Here is a 24,313-nt window from a genome sequence, read left to right as displayed (position 1 = left end):
TCAATGTTCAAAAACTGGGCCATTCTGTTGGCTAGTTTACAAAGCCGAACAAATTATTTTGACTGATATACAAAGCGAAGCTAATTTTGCTGGCTAGTATACAAAGCCAGAGTCGTTTTTTAGTTGGATAGCCCACCAAGCATAGCACATTCTGTTGAATAGTATTTAAAGCAAAAGTTGGCCAATATGCTAATCATAGCCTATTTCATAAACCAGAATACAACACAGGGCCTGTTCTGGAGGCAAGTATACAATAAAGATCCAATTGTGGTGGCTAGTATACAATACAATCGTCCCCAGTCTGGTGGACAGTATGCAATACAGATCCCATTTTGGTGGCAGGTATAGAAAGCACTCCTACTTCCATTCTGGTGTTGTTTTTATTTACGATAACCCTGCTTAAGCACTAATTATTGTGTCCTTAGAACAACAGCGGTCGTTCAGCTTTAAATTCTGATCCCATCTATGTCCTGAGGATGACACACAGAGAAACGCTGAGTAAAAACGGCCAGAGGTAACTGTTTACAAGTGCCTCTGTGGCGACCATCATTTATTCATACCAGTACGCTGACATCGATACCATCATCGCACAGGTGGCAGGCGGCCGTTGATTGACAGCACAGGTGGCCTGCGACAGCAGAAGTGCTGCTTAATTATTTATGGTTATGGACATTATAAATTAAAGAGACCCCAGTGCCTGCACCCTGGCTATTACATGGATTTGTTTGGGAGGTCAGCGCGAACTCAGCGTAGGCTAAAGGTTCTGACCGTAGCGCGGGTCTCAGGATGCCGTTCCCGATAATAAAGTGGAGTTTCTCCAGGTTTGACGTGGGGCGATCTTCCAGCATACTGTTTCCCCGTAGGGTGGACTCTCCGTCGTGAAGTCTTTTAGTCACCTGTACAAATGGCAAGAAAGGATTGAGTGGAAATAATAATACATTTTAGAGCTAATACTGCCCCCCTATACATACTTTCAGATTCGCTTGTGATACCGGAGACATTGGGAGCTCAAGATGAATTTCCAAGGTCATCAATTGGTAACTTTTCTCAACTAAATTCATTCAATCACGTTTACTAATTTGTGACACTTTTTTTTTTTGCTTTGAAGTAACTAGTAATGGATAAAATAATGTTCAGATCCCTGGATACATTAAACATTAAAGTGATTGACAGCTTCAGGACATCCCTTAGTTTTTTACGTAGTGTATCTTTTATCTATGCATAAGATTATTTTTTGACTGTATATATACGTTTTGAAACATAAAAAGTGACAGATTAGATTTATACACCGACCTCCTCTGTTAACTTTGACTTCTTCTTCAAAGTGAGCGAAACCAGCTTGTGCCGGACACTGTTCTTCTTCTGGCTGTCAATCAGCCCACTCTACACAGGACAGAAAAGACGGAGGGGATTCAGAACGTGGGTCTTCTTGTTTCTCTATTGCAGAGAAAACGAGCATAAAACGAGCGCAATTGCGTTTTGTTTTTTAACCATAAATCGAGCATACACAAGTCCAACGAAGAGCAAATCTAAAGATACGTCTGTTGTTGAAGGTTTAGGTGCGTTCTGCTCTAACAGACAATACACTGCAGGATCGTCCAATACGTATCTGGGATATAAAGTTCTAGCAGAACGCACAGGAAAAATTCAATCAATTCCACCTGTTACTAATATAGTCATTAATGACAAAACATTTTTTTTAAAAAAAAATATTTTTTTTCTCCATAAAATACATTCATCAGGATGTTATTAATGTCTCCTGTACATAAAATACATTGTTACAGTTGCTCCTGATTGCAAACACATGTTCTAGCTGTATACACAGCCGTCATCACTAGTAGTCAGCACTTACACCCGACCCAGGGGCAAATGCAGGATTTGTAGAGGGAGGTTTCCACACCACGCCGCCAGTGGGTGTGACCAGCATGCATGGGGGCGTGGCTATAATATTAGACAGTGCTTGGCTGCTCTTCAACTCTTTCTATCCCCATAATATACATGGGCAATGCTGCATGCACTACTGTTAGGTGCAGGCAGCTCTCCCTTTTCAAGCAGAGCCTTGTGAAGCGGGAACAGGGTCCAGTCACCTCAATTATACAGTGCCCCAGGCTTGGAGGGGGGTTTCCAGGCACTAGGAACCCACCTCCCCCCCCCCCTCTGTTTGCCTATGTGACCTGTAGCTGATGCAAGTGATATGACAGAAAATCATGTTCCTTAAAAATCCCAAAGCTTGAATCGGACGCTGCTGCGTGTGCTGAGCTTGGCTCTGTACATTGACTACATGCATACGCCCAGTCCCCTCCCTGTTCCGCCACTGAAATCATAGGCTGCCGGAAGTGTTTTTTGCGTTCGAAGTTGAATTGGATGTTGGTGAGTTCACTGGTGTATTGTCTGGTTCTGGGCAGGCGCAAACTACAGCATGCATCGGCACATACATGCCTTAATGATTCATTCCGGTTTTTTTGTCTATTGCAGGATCCCTATGCTTAAAATGTGTTATTTAGCAATGATCAAACCATATTCAAGATAATTCCATTAAATTGATTGCAGAGTTCTTATTTATGATAAACCATCAGCAGATATACAGTATAAAGAGGTGTTCTGTAAAATTCCTCAGGCTCCCTCAATAAATGATCCAGATTATTGGCAGAGAGTCAGGGCCAAGATTTAATAAGCTGCAGTTTTACCAAACCAGTTTTTATGCGACTTGATGTGCAGTTTCCAAACCGTGAAATGTATAAAAGGCAAAATCACATTTGAAATGACGCGGTTTAAAACCGCCATAGCTCAAACCGCGATGTCACATAAAAACGGTGCAATGTTTGAAGCGGCAGGTTGCCAGGCTGTGATTCCATATGCGCAGAGGTCAGCAGCGTCTTACCTCCCCTTCTCCCTGCAGTGCTTGGAGCTCTCTCTTATAGGTCTTCTTCCCCAGGGTCTCGTAGATCTTCGTCATTACCGGAATCTTCTCAGTGCCGTCACTCATGGCCGTGTGGTATTTTGGCTCTGGAAGGTCACCCATGAAACGGAGAATCGTAATCCAAACAGCAAGAGCAGCCTGAGGGGTCAGTTCATGAATATTAGCGGTTTGAAAATATACGTTTTTCTTGTTTTTATTTAAGATACGGAGCTGTGCAGTTAGTTACTCGATCACTTGAGTGTTTAGCGGGTGTTTATCACAGCTACCTACATTCACCACAAGCCAAGATAATATTGTCCCAAACATACTAAGACAGTTTATAATCACCAAAAAACAACAACAAACAAACAAAAAACTGGACTTATCAGTCCCAAGTGACAGAGCAGATTGAGTCTGTGTATTTCTGTAACATTTTGATGTATTTTATAGACTGTACTAGAACACAGTTTGAATATACCATAAATATCTGTCTATATTATATAAATGTTCAGCATACATCAAAAACACGTCTATTCAGTTTATGGGGTTTGGGAAAGGACATCTGGGGGTAAATGTATCAAGCTGAGAGTTTTCCGGCGGGTTTGAAAAACCAATCAGATTCTAGCTATCATTTATTTAGTACATTCTACAAAATGATAACTAGAATCTGATTGGTTGCTATAGGCAACATCTCCACTTTTCAAACCCGCCAGTAAACTCTCAGCTTGATACATTTGCCGCCTGGTGTGCTCGATGCATAAAGTATCGTTGCATTGGTACTAAGTCACGTCCCATATTGCGGTAAGTCTTCCAGTCTACTCTGCAAGTTGTTTATGGGGTTGTCGGGTGACCGACAATGTAATACATCTATATCCAGAGTGCACAGATTTTGAGTGAGCATCTATCAGGTTCTGTTCTATGTCTACTGTGGGTCAAAATCCATCTCAGGTCTTCCTACAAAAATAATAACAAACCCTCTTGAAGTGAACAAATATACATTTAGTCGGAAATCTTCCCAACTAAATGTTAATGAAGAAGGTCTATCATCCCCAATAACAACAGCAGCAAATTCTTGAAGCTATGGCAGCATTTGCCTTTCCAGTTTTTAATGCTCCATGTACCCAAATTGGTATAAATATGTGGACAGGATTTTTTTTATTTGGAATTCAGAGGAGTTCAATTTGAATAATACGGTGGAGAGTTTACACCATGACAGTTACATAAGATAAGAGTATGGAGAATGAAATTCAGACAGATCTTTTCATACTATATAATAGACCTACTTACCAGCTGGTCACCTTCATCTTCATGGTAGAGCAGGGGCTGCTTCAGGGGTCTCCGGATATAGGTGTTAGTGGTGGTCCCCTGGAAGTATGTGGCTGCAAACTTGGCAAATTTGTACTCTGAAAGGTCTTCTTCTTCCTCTTCTGGGAGCGGCGGAGTATCGTCCAGATCCTCCTCCTCCATTTGCCCCTGAGTTCGCTCCAGGTCCTGAACGATGAACATAACATGTTAGAGATGAATGAACCTAACGCGTTTCGATTCATAGATTGGTTGGGCAGTTTACTCCCACAATATTCACACCTTCTGTTTCTCAATATAAAACAATAACATGTGTCGTCCCAGCATTTAAAATAGTTCAAGCCTTGGGCCCTGTACTATATTTTGTGGTTAAGTCTCTACCATATCCGAATGTGCCCTCTTCCTCCCGACTAGCAGACTGATGTTAGTCCTTAAAGCCATCTGTATGGCATTCTCAACGGCTACAAAAGCCTTACGCAAATATCATATAGTACCTCAAAGCCCGTCGGTGCCTGTCCCTCCTGCCCTGGCAGTGACGCTGTGTTTCCGAGGAAGCCAAACATTTTGTCCACCATGTCCGAGTCATTCACTGGTTCATTCCTGGCCTTTTCCATCTTGTCCAGCAGCTCCTTCTTCCTCCAAACTTCCTCCTTCTCCCTCACCTCCCTCTCTGCGTCTTCACGGGCGAGCTGGGCCAGGCGTTCCTAAAGGTGAGGATAAGAAATGACAATCTGATCCAGATAAAACCAACACGGCCTATCCCTTGTGAAGAACCCAACAGTGTTGAGTCTACGAGAGCAAAGTCAGGACACTGTCATAAAGCTGTGATCAATGTCCTATTCCCTCCCGCAATCTAAGGTCTCATTGCACTGGGATAATAATCCGATTTGTTAACTCCTCCGTTGTACATGGACGCTGATCTGCACTATTTTGGTAAGATTTTCCATCAGCTAACCTTTTTAATTCCCATTTAGCTGAAGAAAACCAACCAAAACTGGACAGTACTGGTCGATGTACAAAGGAAGCCAATGTAACGAATCAGACATTATTGGAGGTCAAAAGTCGTCTGCATGGGGGCAAACACTTTACCTGGTGCTTCTTCTCTGCTTCCTGCTTGGCCTTCTTAGCACTCATCTCTTTCTTAAACCGCTGTTCTTCAGCAAGACGCATCTTCTCCGCCTCCAGACGCCGGTGATACTGATAGAGAGAGATGAAAATGTGAAACCGCCTCTGTGTTATACAAATTACGGACTATGTCTCTCCTGAGCCATGAATTTCCTACAATAAACTATTTTTGTTTCAAAATATCTCTGAATTCCATACACCCAAAATCCGTCAGAACGATTACATAGGTGGTACACTACAATAAAACTGCTTTGATCGTTTCAATGTCTTATTAACTCTGGCAAATGCAGGGTATTCAGTTCAGATGTCTTATTGGGTATCATTTCTTGATAGACGTACCAATGTGCAGAGATTTGAAAATAACACCCAACATCTTAAGAGTAAAATCTTAGGGTAGCGGAAATCAGAGCCCAGGGTAACCTTTTCTCCTCACTCCTGCTTAGACTGGTCAGTTACATGCTCGGCCTACCCCTGACCTGACATCTCTCGTACCTCTCCTTTAAGGCGCTTGTACAGTCGCCGTGCGATCATCCCCCTGGAATAGGCCTGAATGGTGTACACCGCCCATAGTCGATGCCTGAAAGCTTTTCGCACCAGATAACCTCGGCATTGCGCCTGGAAGTGGCTGATACGTTTGCGAGCAATATGGTACTGCTGGTGGAGCTTCCGGGAGCGGTACAGAGCCTGAAGTCGTAGAAAACCGATCCTCATCTGGTAAAAGAAAACACGAGGGATGCTGAGAGCGCCATAGCAAAATTTTATAGAAACTGGTGCACCCGTCGTCTACACACAGCGGAGGCAGCCATTTAACCAATTCACTATTTCACTTTAACACTTTAAGGTTATTCTAGATACATTTCTATAAGTATATACTTAAAATTCACCTGCTCACCATCTAATAATTCAGATTTCTACTTTTATTTTTTATAAATTGCCTTTTTTGAAAATATTATATCTGGTCTCTAATATCTTGTTAGCAAAGGGTTGCTGGGATGCTTGCTTTCCGACAAAGTTATGCATAAACCTGCAAACAATTACATTTATGGAGTGTAAATCCATCTTAAAGACAGCAGGTGTCACCGTTGCTACTGCCAAAAAGCTTTGAGCTTTTGAGTAACTGAAAGCATGGAGAGATATAGCAACACTGTCATGGACACACTAATGAAAGGTTCTAACAAACACTTTGCAGTTGGGCATCATAAGAAAATGAATAATTTAACCAAATTTTTGCTTTATTTGTATAATCAAAAAAAAAAAATACTTAAATAAACTAGTTTTATATTATGTGTATTTATTTGCACAAAGCAGGCAATCAGTCTTACCACGGTGTAGTTTCTCCTGCAGTTATGTCCTCTCCAGTATCTCTGGATCAGTAGAACAGATTTTCTGACTTTTAAGAAATTGGACCTAAGTCAATAGAAGTAATTGGATGACAAATGTGTATTTTTATTCATTTTGGTAGAATAACACATAAGAAAAAGTTACTTCCTACCTGGAAATAACAGCAACCCAATAAAAGCACAATATGATCTCAGGCATTTTCATCCAGTTTGTGTTTGGTTTAGGAAACATACATTTTTGACAGGAGGGAAAACTCACTACTTAATTTAAGTTGTGACTGCACAGAAAGTCGGAGGAAAATAACTGTGGACCAATATCAGACACTAATGCTAAAATGGTTTATATTCTATAGCTGAAAAACTATGGATTTCAACCCTGGAGGTAGATATACTAACCATTAAAGGAATAAATGTACACTTCCCTAATACAAATTTTTGCTGTAGTTTGAGTAAAGCTGGGTACACACCGATGCAATTATCGTGCAGAACACACAATTCACGACCGTTTGGAAGAGTGTCAACGCTCCCGCAAATCATGCTTTGTCATACCGAATCTGGTAATTTGGTTTTATACCTTCCTAAAAATCAGGATCACCAATGGAACGACGTCGGGAAAATGTGGAAGTGCGTTCGTCCTCACGACCGTCTGTCCAACACTTCTGCCGATAGATCCTTTGTATATCTGTAGATTGTGTCCCTATCTTTACAGCAGATGGTTATGATAGATGCAGATCACAGATCTGAAGGTAAATGGTGTAGGTGCGTACATATGAATCAGCTGCTCATTGGGACTTTCAGTTGTTAGTAAAATAGTTACAGAAAGCTCATCTGTAGTAAGATTGCAAAGGTGTGTACCCAGCTGAAGGGGTAGAACAGGCACCATGTGACTTACTGCCTCACGTAGAATGGTTAGGTCTATATTTAGGTGTCTATATCACTTTTGCTGAACTCTGAGCCCCATCTGCCACCAGGACATATCTCTCCTTCCCCAGGACCTCCACTCCTTATATAGTCAATGAAGGAGGAAGTTTGCATTGATAACTTATCACTCTCTTCGTCCACCTCTTTGGTGACGCTAGTGGGGAGTGCGCCGATGACAGAGCATGAGAGAGAAGCATCTCACTTCTTTACACCACCTCTACCCCAGCCGACAGACACTGCCGTGCCCCTAATGCCATCAATGCAAGAGGAAAGGCTTGTTCTATCACTGTGCTCTTCCTCCTGCAGCGACCATATCAGGAGCAGAGGAATGGAATCACTGGGGAGGAAGAGAAGACATGGAGGGGAACCGGAGGTGAGGAGGGAACCTCGTCTCTGCTGTCCTCACATTTATGCAGCCTGAGATCAGTATCTGACATAGCTTTACCATAGGAAGACCCCTGTGTCCAGAGAACCTCCATTGTTTACCATAACAATAATGACAACACCGTTAAGCTCACCTGTCTTTGAAGCCTCGCACCACTTTCTGGATGAGAATGACCTTGTCAGTAATGGCTTTATCTCTTTCAATTTCCAGCAGCATGTCATGGTGGTCCTGTGATACAAACAGAACGATATCAGCACCCAGGATGGAGAACGTGACAGCTGATGGAGAAATGCTGGTTCTTTCCCTCACACCTGTTCTCTACAACCTTTACAGCAGGTTCAGGTAATCTGTGCCTCTCCGCATGTGTAGGGCCGACAATAGACATAGGTTGCCTGCCTCTCATTATTGAGTTTTTCTGAACATTTTGGAGCAATTCTCTAAACAATTATTCTTAACAATCCTTAACATGAGTAACGGACACCTGTCATAACAAAGATACATTAATTTGCTGACACTCCCAGGGGTCACAATGACACTTGTCAATACCTACAGTCTCAACTTTAGTTGCAAACTAAATGTTAGGTATAAAAATGTTTACACCAATCTCACCAGGTTTGTCCTCAGTTTGTTGATTTTGGTATCAGATAGGAGCAGAATTTGCAACATTTTGCACATTCTAAGGGCAGTTTGGTTTCCTTTACATGAATTACATTAACTGCAGACATGGACAAAGTTATTATTCAGTGAAACAAGCTCCTTTCTGGTTAAGGCTAATTAATATGCATTAACTTACTCCCAGCATTGATGTAAAGCTATCTCTGCAGACAAAGCTGGGCGACATTCTTAGTATATAGAGGCGCTACAAAGGCAGCCGCTAGCTGTGAACAAATCCAGTTGTAGACTGAGCATGGTTGGTGTAGTCACATTGCTCCAACCATATCTGTGTACACGAAGAAGATCAAATGTAACTCTGATAGGCTAGGACATTGTTGTGCTGTGTGCGGGCCCCCTGAGCCTTTCCCTGTGGCCCCCAACTCCTCCCTGTTTTATTGTCATTTGTTTAATATGTAATTACAGATAGGTTTCTCTTTCTTTGATTGAATGGATTGGTTTATCTTATTAGTAAGATTAAGGGGTGGCGTACGGCTCTTTTGAAGATTAGAGTGTCACATCAGGGGGTAAATGTATCAAGCTGAGAGTTTTCCGGTGGGTTTGCGAAACCAATCAGATTCTAGCTATCATTTATTTAGTACATTCTACAAAATGACAGCTAGAATCTGATTGGTTGCTATAGGCAACATCTCCACTTTTCAAACCTGACGGAAAACTCTCAGCTTGATACATTTACCCCCCAGGTGTATTAGGTTGGCTATCACTGGGGTAGACAACCAGATAATTTGGTGATGGCAAAATATACCCCCTTTGGAAGCTAAAATGCTGCCACATCTCCATATCTGTATTTTAGACTATTTGTCCTGTCTTACTAGTACACAAGCACAAGTTTGGCTGTGAGTTTGTCGGTAAACACAAGTATATCTTACTGGGTAAAACCTTCATTGTCTTTACAGCAAGGACAATATATTTGGGTCATTACACGTACTAGGAGTTTAACCTCTGACTATTTTGCTGCTATCTGTGTTTATTAGTCTAAGATATTCATTGGGAGAGTACATGCAGTTGTACATTTCAATATCTATTCCATTTGATTTGATTAACCATTTGTTTTAAATAGTCTTATATGTTTTTACAAGTAATGCGATTGTAAAGGATGTGTTTCTAGAGAGTGCAACTTGGAAGAAAGGACGTTTTGCTATCTGATCCATCCCGAACCATTCCCTTTGATGCACTAATTACGTAATTATCAATATGAAACATGCACCTGAATTGTTTACAATTTCCTTATATCTTTAGAAGTTGCTGTATCTGATTGCTGAGTACAATATCATTATAGTGTTAGATTCCAAAGCCTCACATAGGTTTTCCTGCGCTGTACTTACAAGAAAGATAGAAGCTCCCCTCACGCAGGGGCGGAACTTTAGTGGTAGCAGGGAGGGTGAGTGCTACAAGGCCAGGCAGCGGAGGGGGCCGCCTCCGTAGCCCCTTGTCAAAGTCTGATGAAGGGGGATTGAGCCATAATCTGAACCCTCTGAGAACTACCGTAGTTGCTCTCTGTCTGCTTCCCAATGGTGCCCTTAAAAGGTGAGCGAATCGAGTGGCGCAGAGGGTGCATAACCAAGCAAAAGGCAGAGCAGCCAGTGGAAGATTAGGTGATGATGTTGACTTTTAAATGCAATACACCGGTATATGTAAAGACACTATATATTTTGGCAGGCTATCGCTTGTTGCTTTGTTTCGTAGCTCCGATTGCTAACTTTTGCATCTTGAAACTTAACCGTAAACTCATAGTTTTGGTGGCAGGGCAGATTGGGAAGGGTGTCGTTGGGTCTCTTGCAAAGATGATGGCCCCACTTCACCAACGGCACACTGCGTTATTACATTATATACATGGGAGTCCTTACTAAATTTTGCCATGAGACTCACTAAGGTCTAGTTATGCCCCCACCCTACATAGATAAGTGCAACATTTGCAGGTAGAAGATAAATGCCATTTATAAAAGCAGAAGACGTTCCCCATAATATCTGCATGTGCACAGTGCGCTGAGACCGACACAACCCGTCTCTATGATTGTGTTTATCCACATGTTGCTGTTATGGAATCATCCTCTCTATTTCCTGCTGGGGAACCTCCACTTCCTCCGACAGCTTCCTCTGGGAATGACAGCTGCAGGGTCCGATAAAAGACATTAGAGGGGTTTCTAAGCTGAATAGGATGTCATAAAAAGGTTTTCTATGAAGTTCATCGGGCCGGTCAGATGGGGAACGGGAAAGTGATGCTAAAATTGAGAATTTCTAAGAAAGAATCCTTCAAATTGTCTTCCGGAGTGAAGTCAGATTGATGGAGAATTTATTTCTAGGTCAAAGTTTAATGTGTGAAACACGTTATCCAGTTCTCTGTCTATTCTGATGTTTTAGGCTACAAACTATAAATAAATGTAGATATAAGAAGCAGGATAAGCTTGTGTGACTTTTGTAATGGAATTTACGATAATCCCATTTTCTCTATCCAGATTCACCTTTGTGTTTGGATTTAAAAGAATATGATACATTACACGTAGAACTGCACCTGCATTTGCTCATAAAGCACAATTAGGTTCACAGCCCAATAAAGCAGTGCGCCAAACCTCTTAGGCCACCCAATAGGGTTGGGTACTAAGTATCGGAGCTCATAACCCCGACACCGATTTGACAGACAAAATATGGCCGAATGTGAGTACTTTGAAATTAATAAAATGCAGACTTATCTGAATAATGACAAGAGAACTATCCGACTGTGTTCTCCAACATCCCGATCAGAAGTAATAACAGCGCTGCGTTTTTACGTCATTGAAAATTGCAACCACCATATTAGAAGTTTTAAAACTGCAATTCAGGCTGACGATCCCTAACCCTAACCCGATGCCTAACCCTAACCCAATCCCTAACTGTAACTCGATCCCTACCCTGATCCCTAACCGTAACCCTAACCCAATCCCTAACCCTAACCGTAACCCTAACCGTAACCCGATCCCTAACCCTAACCCGATCCCTAGCCGTAACCCTAACCCAATCCCTAAACCTAACCCGATCCCTAACCGTAACCTTAACCCGATCCCTAACAGTAACACTTACCTTACAAGCCAATCGGCATTTCCACCTTAAAAGTGGCAATAAAGCGGACACCATTTTCAATGACATAACAACGAAGTGTCGTTATTACTTCTGATCGGGATGTTGGAGAACACAGTAGAATAATTCTCTTGTCATTAAAGAGGTAAGTCTTGAATTTTTAAATGTTGGTGAAGTCACGTTCGGGCATATTTTGTCTATGAAGTCAGTGTTATCAGAACCGATAATATCATTACCACCGACCCAATAGGCTACCAGTTGACCCGTTATTTTGCACCACCAATAAAGATTATCTTGTTTTGAAAGAAGGCTTTTAACAGAGCCTTGACCCAGCATGAGTGCAGGTGATTGGTTAGTTCTACTCAGTATAGATCAGCACATGATCTACAGGTCTGCCAAAACCTGTTCACCGCTGTAAGTGCCAACGCAGCTAGCTTATTACCGAACAGCAGCTCAGCCCGGAAACTGCTAGGCAATCGGCTAAATCCACATATACCGGACTCCATGGGCTAGATTTACTAAACTGCGGGTTTGGAAAAGTGGAGATGTTGCCTATAGCAACCAATCAGATTCTAGCTGTCATTTATTTAGTACATTCTACAAAATGACAGCTAGAATCTGATTGGTTGCTATAGGCAACATCTCCACTTTTTCAAACCCGCAGTTTAGTAAAGTTACTTGTAGGCGTGATCTACAGGAGATGCTTCAAGTCATTTATTATACTGCTGCCTGGGAGGGGGGATAGAGTTAAAAAACAAAATAGAAAAAAGAAAAACATTGGATAAAGGTAGATCCTTTGTGTGTATCCTAAGGTTGACCAGTCCCCATGTAATAACATTGTCTGATTCACAAGTACATGAAAAACTACCAACCTCCCGGGTCAATGTTAACCCTTGATTCCCAATGAACTTTTTGATGAGAGCTAGAATCTGATTGGTTGCTATGGGCAACACCTCCGCTTTTCCTTTTTAGAAGTTTTGATACATTTATACCCATGACTGACGGCACTAAAAATGGGGATAACTTATCCATTTTAAATATATATTTTTAAATCCTCACACTTCCATAGATTGGGCCTTTGGGGTGGGTCCCTCCTCTTGGACCATCACTGTTTCTTATATTGAGCACTTACATACAGCACCGGCCACTGACGTTCAGAAAGCGTTAGGTCTCTCTGGAGCAGTAGTGATTCTACGGAGGCTGCTGATTGGAGGGGTGAGCGCTGGGGCGGGATTGTCTAACGTGAGTGGCAGAGGCTTTAATTAACTAAGAGCCCAGCTGTCAGTAATTACTAGAACCCTGCGGGTTCCTGGGGGTCTCAGGGTAAAGACCACAACAGCACTCCCCCTGTAAGCAAGGGAGGGGATATTTAAAGTGGAAACCGCCTTTGAGGAGCAAACCCTGGTTTTGTGAAAAGTGTTCTGAAACACGGGGGATGGAACGGTATCTACAATAAAATAATGTGTTAACTGTTCAAATGTTATATAGTACAAAGTTTGCACAAAAAGTCATTTTATTTATCGGAATTGTGAGGTCTCAGAAGTTGATCACGTCTCTAGTATATGAGACATGACAACAGTGTGCAGTTCTCTATCCCAACAATCAATACATAAACAAACCAACCATCAATTACCGCTTTATGGCATTCGGTACCTTTAAGAAGATCTTTGTTTTGCCGATCTGCCAATCGTCGTCCTTCCCCAGCACGCACTCCGCTATGCGCTGACACGTTCCGCGCAGGTCTCCCTGGAAACAAAATAAAAAGTGTCCAGAACATTTAAGGATACAGGATTGAGCCATAAACAGGTAACAATAGATGTCCTCTATTTATTTATAATGAAATTGGAGACCAATTATGAGCATGTTGTGTATCCAGCTACTTTGTTACCAGCTTTTAATTTAAATGTTACATTTCTTCTTTATTAGACATCTGGACTATAGAAGGAAACACAGTTTCGCAGTTTCAATCAGTTTATCGTATTGCGGACGTGTGTGGTTGTGTTTATGGCAGTAGGTAGATAACTGCCCCCTGCCCCAATCTTGTGTATACAGATGATGGCTGTCATATTCAGTACCCGTTATCAGTCCTGATTTTTCAGGACATTCACAATCCTTGGAGGATAAAATAAGTGTGATCTATCGGCAAAGGGTGTGGGTCTTGGCAGAAATGGGCGGGGTTTAGACAATTTTGGGTGTCGATTGCACGGGTTGGGGTGTGGCCTATTTTGTAACACATTTCCAATTGGAGATGTTGGCTGTCACATAGAGCTGGGCGGGGCTTCCATTGTTACTAAATAAGTATCTAAAACAGAGGACAATAATATTAAATTGCACCAACATAGCTGTGTGGCTGTTTGCAGACTATCAGTGGCCCAGAGCAACAGTCAATGGCATATTAAGGGGTTGAGTAGTAGAAGATACACTAAAGGCCAGCAGGTGGCGATGAAGAACCCTCCATTTCTAAGTGTATGCTGATTGCTGCAAGGTAGCTTATAGACCCTATGAAGGCAGGATTGATATATGCCCTACTAATGATTATATTATATGCAAGTAACTCATATATGCATATTGTAATTGACAACTGTAAGAATGGAACGGTGCCCAAATTCCATGTTTGTCCCTATAATATTTCCAAATAAAAAGGAATTTTTGGACATTTTTTTTCTAGGAATATTTAATTGATGAATGATAAATCGATTATTATATGTTAGAAGCAGTTTACTCCTAGACCTGACTTGGTGTACTGTTGTAGATGTACAAGATGCAGCATGCTTAGTCTTGTAGTTCCACAGTGGTCTGAGAGCCACACTCTGTATATCTGTCTTAGATTATTAGCAGAATATATAATACCTGTTTATACGCAGGCTTCACTCCCGGCATTAACACTCGATATCGATCCACAAACTCCACAAACGTGTAACGTATGGGGTATCCTGCCCTGCGGATTCGGATGGTCTCCATCATACCCGAGTACCTCAGCTGGCGAATACACAGCTCTCTGTCAAACAGCTGTCAACCAAGGAAAGCATTGATATTATTAACTCAAAGCATCTGTCTTGTTTCAGCTGTTCTTGTAATAGAACCTCCTATATGAAGCGTGAAACATCTGGGGTGTAGTGCAAAGTCCTAGATTTACACCATAAGGCACATTTTTAGGGAGCATGATGGCTGTGTAGGCGGAGTGAGGGTGTGCCTTGCACCAGTGTACAGGAGCAACGCAGAAACAAGATTTCTGGTAAGCAAAAGGGGTGGAGAGTACTCTTTTTAGGGGAGTTTATGTTGTTGAACTACAAGTAAATGCATGCCCAGCCAGATTCTGTTGGCTCTACAGCATAGGTGGGCCTTATGGCTCTCCATATGTTGTAGAACTACAACTTCCAGCATGCACTGCCAGCCTGCCAGGTTGTAATGAAGTGGGAGCAAACTGCTAGGAGGCCAAATAAGTAAATATAGTTATAACAGGGTCAGGATATCTCTTGCATGAAGAGATGGATTTTGAGAGAGTATGTAAACGCTTGGAGACTCTGGGTCTGATTCATTAAGGAAAGTAAGCAAAAAAATTAGTTTTCTCCTGGGCAAAACGATGTTACAATGCAAGGGGTGCACATTAGTTTATTATTTTGCACATAAGTTAAATACTGTCTGGTTTTTCATGTAGCACACAAATATTTGATAGCTTCATATTTTATACTGAAATTTAAAGTTGATCTAGCACATGCCCAACGCCAACTATAAATCTGTCCACACATTTTAAATTTAGATCCCCCTCCAATGCAACATGGTTTTGCCAAGGTGTAAAGTTGCTAATTGTTTTTGCTTTACTTTCGTTAATGAATCAGGTCCTCTGAGTGACGGATAATCATCATCATCATTTATTTTTATAGCGCCACTAATTCCGCAGCGCTGTACAGAGAACTCACTCACATCAGTCCCTGCCCCATTTGAGCTTACAGTCTAAATTCCCTAATACACAGAGAGAGAAAGGTCCCTAGGGTCAAATTGATAGCACCCAATTAACCTACCCAGGGGCAAACACAGGATTTGTAGAGGGGGGTTTCCACACCACGTGGCCAGTGGGCGTGACCATCATGCATGGGGGGCGTGGCTATAATATTAGACCGTGCTTGGCTGCTCTTCAACTCTTCCTATCCCCATAATATACATGGGCAATGCTGCGTGGACTACTGTTAGGTGCAGCTCTCCTTTTTCAAGCAGAGCCGTGTGAAGCGGGGGCAGGGTCCAGCCACCTCAATAATACAGTGCCCCAGGCTTGGAGGGGGGGTTCCAGGCACTAGGAAACCCCCACTCAGTTTGCCTATGCTACAAGTATGTTTTTTGGAGTGTGGGAGGAAACCGGAGCACCTGGAGGAAACCCACGCAGACACAGGGAGAACAAGCTCCACACAGATAAGACCATAGTCGGGAATTGAACTCATGACCCCAGTGCTGTGAGGCAGAAGTGCTAACCACTGAGCCACCGTGGGAAAGGTAACCTCCGAGGACAAGTGTAACCCCCACTAGTCACATATATTCTAAAGGAGAGAGTAACATACATGTTCTGTGCAGACACCCAAGGGGTTAACTGGTATAATGACTGTGTATTTAATACCGTGGTTAATAAGTCGCCTAGGACGACAGAACAGGATATCTTTTTTTATCCGGACCCACTACAGGCGCTACCAGTAAATCTGACCATTTCCACGGAGATAAGGAGACTTTCTGTATATAACATTTCCTCCACTTGGAAACATTTTCTTCTTCATCAACAGTTTGTCAACAATGTTACAATTCTGTCCTGAAGTCCTCACAGTTCTCAGCATAGATAGTGATTTCCTCCAGGGGGCCTTTAAACTGCTTCCTATTGCTATCAACACACTTTCATCCTCTATCACCGCACACTATTGTTACATATTGTACAGTTACTGGTATAATGTAGATATAGAACAGGATATGTCATTCACTCCTCTTTAGTCTTCTGTCACTTCGTCTCAATCTTCTTTGCTGCCAATTGGCAAAGAGTGGGGGATGTAGAACGTCTGTAGCCCAACGTAGCTGTCAACAATCTACCACACTGAACCTCCTGTCCACATATTGGTGTAATGTTTTATTCTCTAGCCATGGAGACATAGCGCTGACCCAGAGATTGCAGTGTCAGTGCGCCATTGTTCTAGGACCTCAAGTGTCAGTGTGCCATTGTTCTGGGACCCCAAGTGTCAGTGTGTCATTGTTCTGGGACCCCAAGTGTCAGTGTGCCATTGTTCTGGGGCCCCAAGTGTCAGTGTGTCATAGTTCTGGGACCCCAAGTGTCAGTATGTCATTGTTCTGGGATCCCAAGTGTCAGTATGTCATTGTTCTGGGACCCCAAGTGTCAGTGTGTCATTGTTCTGGGATCCCAAGTGTCAGTGTGTCATTGTTCTGGGACTCCATGTGTCAGTGTGTCATTGTTCTGTGATCCCAAGTGTCAGTGTGTCATTGTTCTGGGATCCCAAGTGTCAGTGTGTCATTGTTCTGGGATCCCAAGTGTCAGTGTGCCATTGTTCTGGGACCCCAAGTGTCAGTGTGTCATTGTTCTGGGACTCCATGTGTCAGTGTGTCATTGTTCTGGGATCCCAAGTGTCAGTGTGTCATTGTTCTGGGATCCCAAGTGTCAGTGTGTCATTGTTCTGGGACCCCAAGTGTCAGTGTGCCATTGTTCTGGGACCCCAAGTGTCAGTGTGTCATTGTTTTAGGACCCCAAGTGTCAGTGTGCCATTGTTCTGGGATCCCAAGTGTCAGTGTGCCATTGTTCTGGGACCCCAAGTGTCAGTGTGTCATTGTTTTAGGACCCCAAGTGTCAGTGTGCCATTGTTCTGGGACCCCAACTGTCAGTGTGCCATTGTTCTGGGACCCCAAGTGTCAGTGTGTCATTGTTCTGGGACCCCAAGTGTCAGTGTGCCATTGTTCTGGGATCCCAAGTGTCAGTGTGCCATTGTTCTGGGACCCCAACTATCAGTGTGTCATTGTTCTGCGATTCCAAGTATCAGTGTGTCATTGTTCTGGGATCCCAAGTGTCAGTGTGTCATTGTTCTAGGACCCCAGTGTCAGTGTGTCATTGCTCTGGGACCCCAAGTGTCAGTGTGCCATTGTTCTAGGACCCCAGTGTCAGTGTGTCATTGCTCTGGGATCCCAAGTGTCAGTGTGCCATTGTTCTAGGACCCCAGTGTCAGTGTGTCATTGTCCTGGGACCCCAAGTGTCAGTGTGTCATTGTTCTGGGACTCCAAGTGTCAGTGTGCCATTGTTCTAGGACCCCAGTGTCAGTGTGTCATTGTCCTCGGACCCCAAGTGTCAGTGTGTCATTGTTCTGGGACTCCAAGTGTCAGTGTGCCATTGTTCTAGGACCCCAGTGTCAGTGTGCCATTGTTCTAGGACCCCAGTGTCAGTGTGTCATTGCTCTGGGATCCCAAGTGTCAGTGTGCCATTGTTCTAGGACCCCAGTGTCAGTGTGTCATTGTCCTGGGACCCCAAGTGTCAGTGTGTCATTGTTCTGGGACTCCAAGTGTCAGTGTGTCATTGTCCTGGGACCCCAAGTGTCAGTATATCATTGTTCTAGGACCCCAAGTGTCAGTGTGCCATTGTTCTAGGACCCCAGTGTCAGTGTGTCATTGTCCTCGGACCCCAAGTGTCAGTGTGTCATTGTTCTGGGACCCCAAGTGTCAGTGTGCCATTGTTCTAGGACCCCAGTGTCAGTGTGTCATTGTCCTCGGACCCCAAGTGTCAGTGTGCCATTGTTCTAGGACCCCAGTGTCAGTGTGTCATTGTTCTAGGACCCCAGTGTCAGTGTGCCATTGCTCTGGGACCCCATAAGATGTAGTTCCTAATAGAATGTGCTGCATTTCTAAAAATCAACGTTTTGTTATTGCATGTGAGTATATAAGTAGCCAGCATTCAGCAGTGATGCCCCTGATCCACCCAGCTGCTACCATTGAATATGTAAAGTTCTGCACCCGTCCCACAGACGCTGCCACCATGACCCATTAATCCCCATTAAAAGTTGCAAAAAACACTTTTTAAAAAATGTGCATATAATGTATAATTATACTTTAGAATCTCTCACTGACCAAAGATCTGCTAAATCCAGAATTACGCAACCAGTGGCTCTTTAGTTGGCAAGCATTCTGGGATCTGTAGTTCCACAGTGATTTACAAACCTCCCGTTGTCCACCTCTTGTTTAACCCTTTCAATGCCAAGTATACCAGAGATGATCTGCCTATGACTGCACATATATGTAACATGCCAGTTACTGCGGACTAGAAGACCCCTCCCCTCCTTACCAGCGGTTTCTTGTACTCATTGGGCTTGATGCAGCGGACGAAGAAGGGCTGACACACGCTTAGTGTTCTCATGAGCAGATCCAGAGAGCGCTTGAACTGACTGCTCAAGGTGGGCGAGCGCTTCCTGGTCTCAGCCCCCTAAAACAAAAAAAATACATTGGAGTTGGAAGCGAACAGATCAGTGTCAGGAAATGAAAGGATGATAAGAGAACTAGAGCCTCTTCCTCCCCTCTGATGACACTGGGAGGAAAACACTGGGGGGAGACTGAGAGGTGCTAAACTGTAATACTGTATTATCCTCTGCACTGCCACTAACACAGAGATCACTGCTGGAGGGAGACTGAGAGGTGCTAAACTGTAATACTGTATTATCCTCTGCACTGCCGCTAACACAGAGATCACTGCTGGAGGGAGACTGAGAGGTGCTAAACTGTAATACTGTATTATCCTCTGCACTGCCACTAACACAGAGATCACTGCTGGGGGGAGACTGAGAGGTGCTAAACTGTAATACTGTATTATCCTCTGCACTGCCACTAACACAGAGATCACTGCTGGGGGGAGACTGAGAGGTGCTAAACTGTAATACTGTATTAACCTCTGCACTGCCACTAACACAGAGATCACTGCTGGAGGGAGACTGAGAGGTGCTAAACTGTAATACTGTATTATCCTCTGCACTGCCGCTAACACAGAGATCACTGCTGGAGGGAGACTGAGAGGTGCTAAACTGTAATACTGTATTATCCTCTGCACTGCCACTAACACAGAGATCACTGCTGGGGGGAGACTGAGAGGTGCTAAACTGTAATACTGTATTATCCTCTGCACTGCCACTAACACAGAGATCACTGCTGGAGGGAGACTGAGAGGTGCTAAACTGTAATACTGTATTATCCTCTGCACTGCCGCTAACACAGAGATCACTGCTGGGGGGAGGCTGAGAGGTGCTAAACTGTAATACTGTATTAACCTCTGCACTGCCACTAACACAGAGATCACTGCTGGAGGGAGACTGAGAGGTGCTAAACTGTAATACTGTATTATCCTCTGCACTGCCACTAACACAGAGATCACTGCTGGGGGGAGGCTGAGAGGTGCTAAACTGTAATACTGTATTATCCTCTGCACTGCCACTAACACAGGGATCACTGCTGGGGGGAGGCTGAGAGGTGCTAAACTGTAATACTGTATTATCCTCTGCACTGCCACTAACACAGAGATCACTGCTGGATGGAGGCTGAGAGGTGCTAAACTGTAATACTGTATTATCCTCTGCACTGCCACTAACACAGGGATCACTGCTGGGGGGAGGCTGAGAGGTGCTAAACTGTAATACTGTATTAACCTCTGCACTGCCGCTAACACAGGGATCACTGCTGGGGGGAGACTGAGAGGTGCTAAACTGTAATACTGTATTATCCTCTGCACTGCCACTAACACAGAGATCACTGCTGGGGGGAGGCTGAGAGGTGCTAAACTGTAATACTGTATTATCCTCTGCACTGCCGCTAACACAGAGATCACTGCTGGAGGGAGACTGAGAGGTGCTAAACTGTAATACTGTATTATCCTCTGCACTGCCACTAACACAGAGATCACTGCTGGGGGGAGACTGAGAGGTGCTAAACTGTAATACTGTATTATCCTCTGCACTGCCACTAACACAGAGATCACTGCTGGAGGGAGACTGAGAGGTGCTAAACTGTAATACTGTATTATCCTCTGCACTGCCGCTAACACAGAGATCACTGCTGGGGGGAGGCTGAGAGGTGCTAAACTGTAATACTGTATTATCCTCTGCACTGCCGCTAACACAGAGATCACTGCTGGGGGGAGGCTGAGAGGTGCTAAACTGTAATACTGTATTAACCTCTGCACTGCCACTAACACAGAGATCACTGCTGGAGGGAGACTGAGAGGTGCTAAACTGTAATACTGTATTATCCTCTGCACTGCCACTAACACAGAGATCACTGCTGGGGGGAGGCTGAGAGGTGCTAAACTGTAATACTGTATTATCCTCTGCACTGCTGCTAACACAGAGATCACTGCTGGGGGGAGGCTGAGAGGTGCTAAACTGTAATACTGTATTATCCTCTGCACTGCCGCTAACACAGGGATCACTGCTGGGGGGAGGCTGAGAGGTGCTAAACTGTAATACTGTATTATCCTCTGCACTGCTGCTAACACAGAGATCACTGCTGGGGGGAGGCTGAGAGGTGCTAAACTGTAATACTGTATTATCCTCTGCACTGCCGCTAACACAGGGATCACTGCTGGGGGGAGGCTGAGAGGTGCTAAACTGTAATACTGTATTATCCTCTGCACTGCCACTAACACAGAGATCACTGCTGGATGGAGGCTGAGAGGTGCTAAACTGTAATACTGTATTATCCTCTGCACTGCCACTAACACAGAGATCACTGCTGGGGGGAGGCTGAGAGGTGCTAAACTGTAATACTGTATTATCCTCTGCACTGCCACTAACACAGAGATCACTGCTGGGGGGAGGCTGAGAGGTGCTAAACTGTAATACTGTATTATCCTCTGCACTGCCACTAACACAGAGATCACTGCTGGATGGAGGCTGAGAGGTGCTAAACTGTAATACTGTATTATCCTCTGCACTGCCACTAACACAGAGATCACAGCTGGGGGGAGACTGAGAGGTGCTAAACTGTAATACTGTATTAACCTCTGCACTGCCACTAACACAGAGATCACTGCTGGGGGGAGGCTGAGAGGTGCTAAACTGTAATACTGTATTATCCTCTGCACTGCCACTAACACAGAGATCACTGCTGGGGGGAGGCTGAGAGGTGCTAAACTGTAATACTGTATTATCCTCTGCACTGCCACTAACACAGAGATCACAGCTGGGGGGAGACTGAGAGGTGCTAAACTGTAATACTGTATTAACCTCTGCACTGCCACTAACACAGAGATCACTGCTGGGGGGAGACTGAGAGGTGCTAAACTGTAATACTGTATTATCCTCTGCACTGCCACTAACACAGAGATCACAGCTGGGGGGAGACTGAGAGGTGCTAAACTGTAATACTGTATTATCCTCTGCACTGCCACTAACACAGAGATCACTGCTGGGGGGAGACTGAGAGGTGCTAAACTGTAATACTGTATTAACCTCTGCACTGCCACTAACACAGAGATCACTGCTGGGGGGAGACTGAGAGGTGCTAAACTGTAATGCTGTATTATCCTCTGCACTGCCACTAACACAGAGATCACTGCTGGGGGGAGGCTGAGAGGTGCTAAACTGTAATACTGTATTAACCTCTGCATTGCCGCTAACACAGGGATCACTGCTGGGGGGAGACTGAGAGGTGCTAAACTGTAATACTGTATTAACCTCTGCACTGCCACTAACACAGAGATCACTGCTGGAGGGAGACTGAGAGGTGCTAAACTGTAATACTGTATTATCCTCTGCACTGCCACTAACACAGAGATCACTGCTGGGGGGAGGCTGAGAGGTGCTAAACTGTAATACTGTATTAACCTCTGCATTGCCGCTAACACAGGGATCACTGCTGGGGGGAGACTGAGAGGTGCTAAACTGTAATACTGTATTAACCTCTGCACTGCCACTAACACAGAGATCACTGCTGGAGGGAGACTGAGAGGTGCTAAACTGTAATACTGTATTATCCTCTGCACTGCCACTAACACAGAGATCACTGCTGGAGGGAGGCTGAGAGGTGCTAAACTGTAATGCTGTATTATCCTCTGCACTGCCACTAACACAGAGATCACTGCTGGGGGGAGGCTGAGAGGTGCTAAACTTTAATACTGTATTAACCTCTGCATTGCCGCTAACACAGGGATCACTGCTGGAGGGAGGCTGAGAGGTGCTAAACTGTAATACTGTATTATCCTCTGCACTGCCACTAACACAGAGATCACTGCTGGAGGGAGCCTGAGAGGTGCTAAACTGTAATACTGTATTAACCTCAGCACTGCCACTAACACAGAGATCACTGCTGGGGGGAGGCTGAGAGGTGCTAAACTTTAATACTGTATTAACCTCTGCATTGCCGCTAACACAGGGATCACTGCTGGGGGGAGACTGAGAGGTGCTAAACTGTAATACTGTATTAACCTCTGCACTGCCACTAACACAGAGATCACTGCTGGAGGGAGACTGAGAGGTGCTAAACTGTAATACTGTATTAACCTCTGCACTGCCACTAACACAGGGATCACTGCTGGGGGGAGGCTGAGAGGTGCTAAACTGTAATACTGTATTAACCTCTGCATTGCCATTATCGCAGAGAACACACATCATCATCCTCAACATTTATTTATATAGCGCCAGCAAATTGATAGCGTTTCGTAGAAAGTGGCTGAGAGATTCTATACTACAATACTAATTTAACCTCTGCAGTGCTGCTGACTTCTCACACATTGTATAACCTTCTATTGACAATTGCACACACTGCACCACAATCACACCACATGCAGAGTGATAACATGGTCGAGTTAGCACAGCGAGGGGCTTGTAATCTGCTTTTTACCCTGGTCACCAACAGACAAAACATTTTCTGACAGTAAAAAAAATAGTGGTGAGTAAAAATCTAACATCCTACTTACATAAAAGCTACTATGCCAGCACAAAGCATGCTACCAATCCATTGATTGCAATTTCTGGGCCGACTTGTCCGCTAGATTTAACATTTAAACTTTAATCTAATCAGGTTTTTTTTATACATCTGTGTGTTTTGGCATGCGGTTTGTCAATATGGACCTATCCCTAATAGTATAATAGCCTTACTGGTAATTTATTGCTAAAAACACAAATAAACAGACATCACCACTGGAATTATTAGGGTGATTACAGGGACCTGGCAATACAAAGTTTTAGAATGTTACCACAGCAAACTTTAAAAAAAAAAAAAGTATGCAGTACCACTTGTGTCCACCAAGTGGTGATATCGAGCATGTCTATTTAAATATTACATTTATTTAAAAATTTTAGTTTGAAGACTTTGGGTAGAATTCAAATACACCTTACAGAACCCTAAATAATAAAGTTATGCAGACGTCCAAAATATGACATGACACCCAGAAAATTCCTATTAGGCCCTGTGATAAAAGGCTCTCACCCCAAACTCCCTCTCCACCTCCATTGCTTAAAGTCAAGAGAGAGATGACGACGTGGCTGAGTGCTACAGGTCCATCCATATCTATCTTATAAGGGCAGGAGCTGGCTGGTATGTTTAGCCCAGGAGACGAGACCCAGCTCAGCAGCCTGTTAGGGACATTTTAAAGGGAAAAAAAAT

The 24,313-nt window shown here is 43.8% G+C and overlaps 1 protein-coding gene across 1 annotated transcript in view; it reads right to left on the bottom strand.

Moving 5' to 3' along the window:
• The window catches only part of MYO7A (myosin VIIA), a 129,177-nt gene that overhangs the window by 38,017 nt on the left and 66,847 nt on the right, over positions 1 to 24,313 (bottom strand). Inside the window, exons 15-26 of the mRNA XM_075198591.1 lie at positions 19,011 to 19,148; positions 14,549 to 14,707; positions 13,352 to 13,444; positions 8,106 to 8,200; positions 6,649 to 6,733; positions 5,819 to 6,037; positions 5,291 to 5,398; positions 4,696 to 4,905; positions 4,187 to 4,390; positions 2,882 to 3,058; positions 1,294 to 1,383; positions 769 to 896 (exon numbers count right to left, since the gene is read on the bottom strand). Of these exons, the coding sequence (XP_075054692.1) occupies positions 769 to 896; positions 1,294 to 1,383; positions 2,882 to 3,058; positions 4,187 to 4,390; positions 4,696 to 4,905; positions 5,291 to 5,398; positions 5,819 to 6,037; positions 6,649 to 6,733; positions 8,106 to 8,200; positions 13,352 to 13,444; positions 14,549 to 14,707; positions 19,011 to 19,148 (1,706 nt within the window). The remainder of the gene's footprint in view (positions 1 to 768; positions 897 to 1,293; positions 1,384 to 2,881; positions 3,059 to 4,186; positions 4,391 to 4,695; positions 4,906 to 5,290; positions 5,399 to 5,818; positions 6,038 to 6,648; positions 6,734 to 8,105; positions 8,201 to 13,351; positions 13,445 to 14,548; positions 14,708 to 19,010; positions 19,149 to 24,313) is intronic.

This window comes from Mixophyes fleayi, chromosome 2 (genome assembly GCF_038048845.1).
Source record: "Mixophyes fleayi isolate aMixFle1 chromosome 2, aMixFle1.hap1, whole genome shotgun sequence".
In the NCBI taxonomy this organism is placed as follows: domain Eukaryota; kingdom Metazoa; phylum Chordata; class Amphibia; order Anura; family Limnodynastidae; genus Mixophyes; species Mixophyes fleayi.
This window is presented reverse-complemented; position numbering and strand designations above follow the sequence as displayed.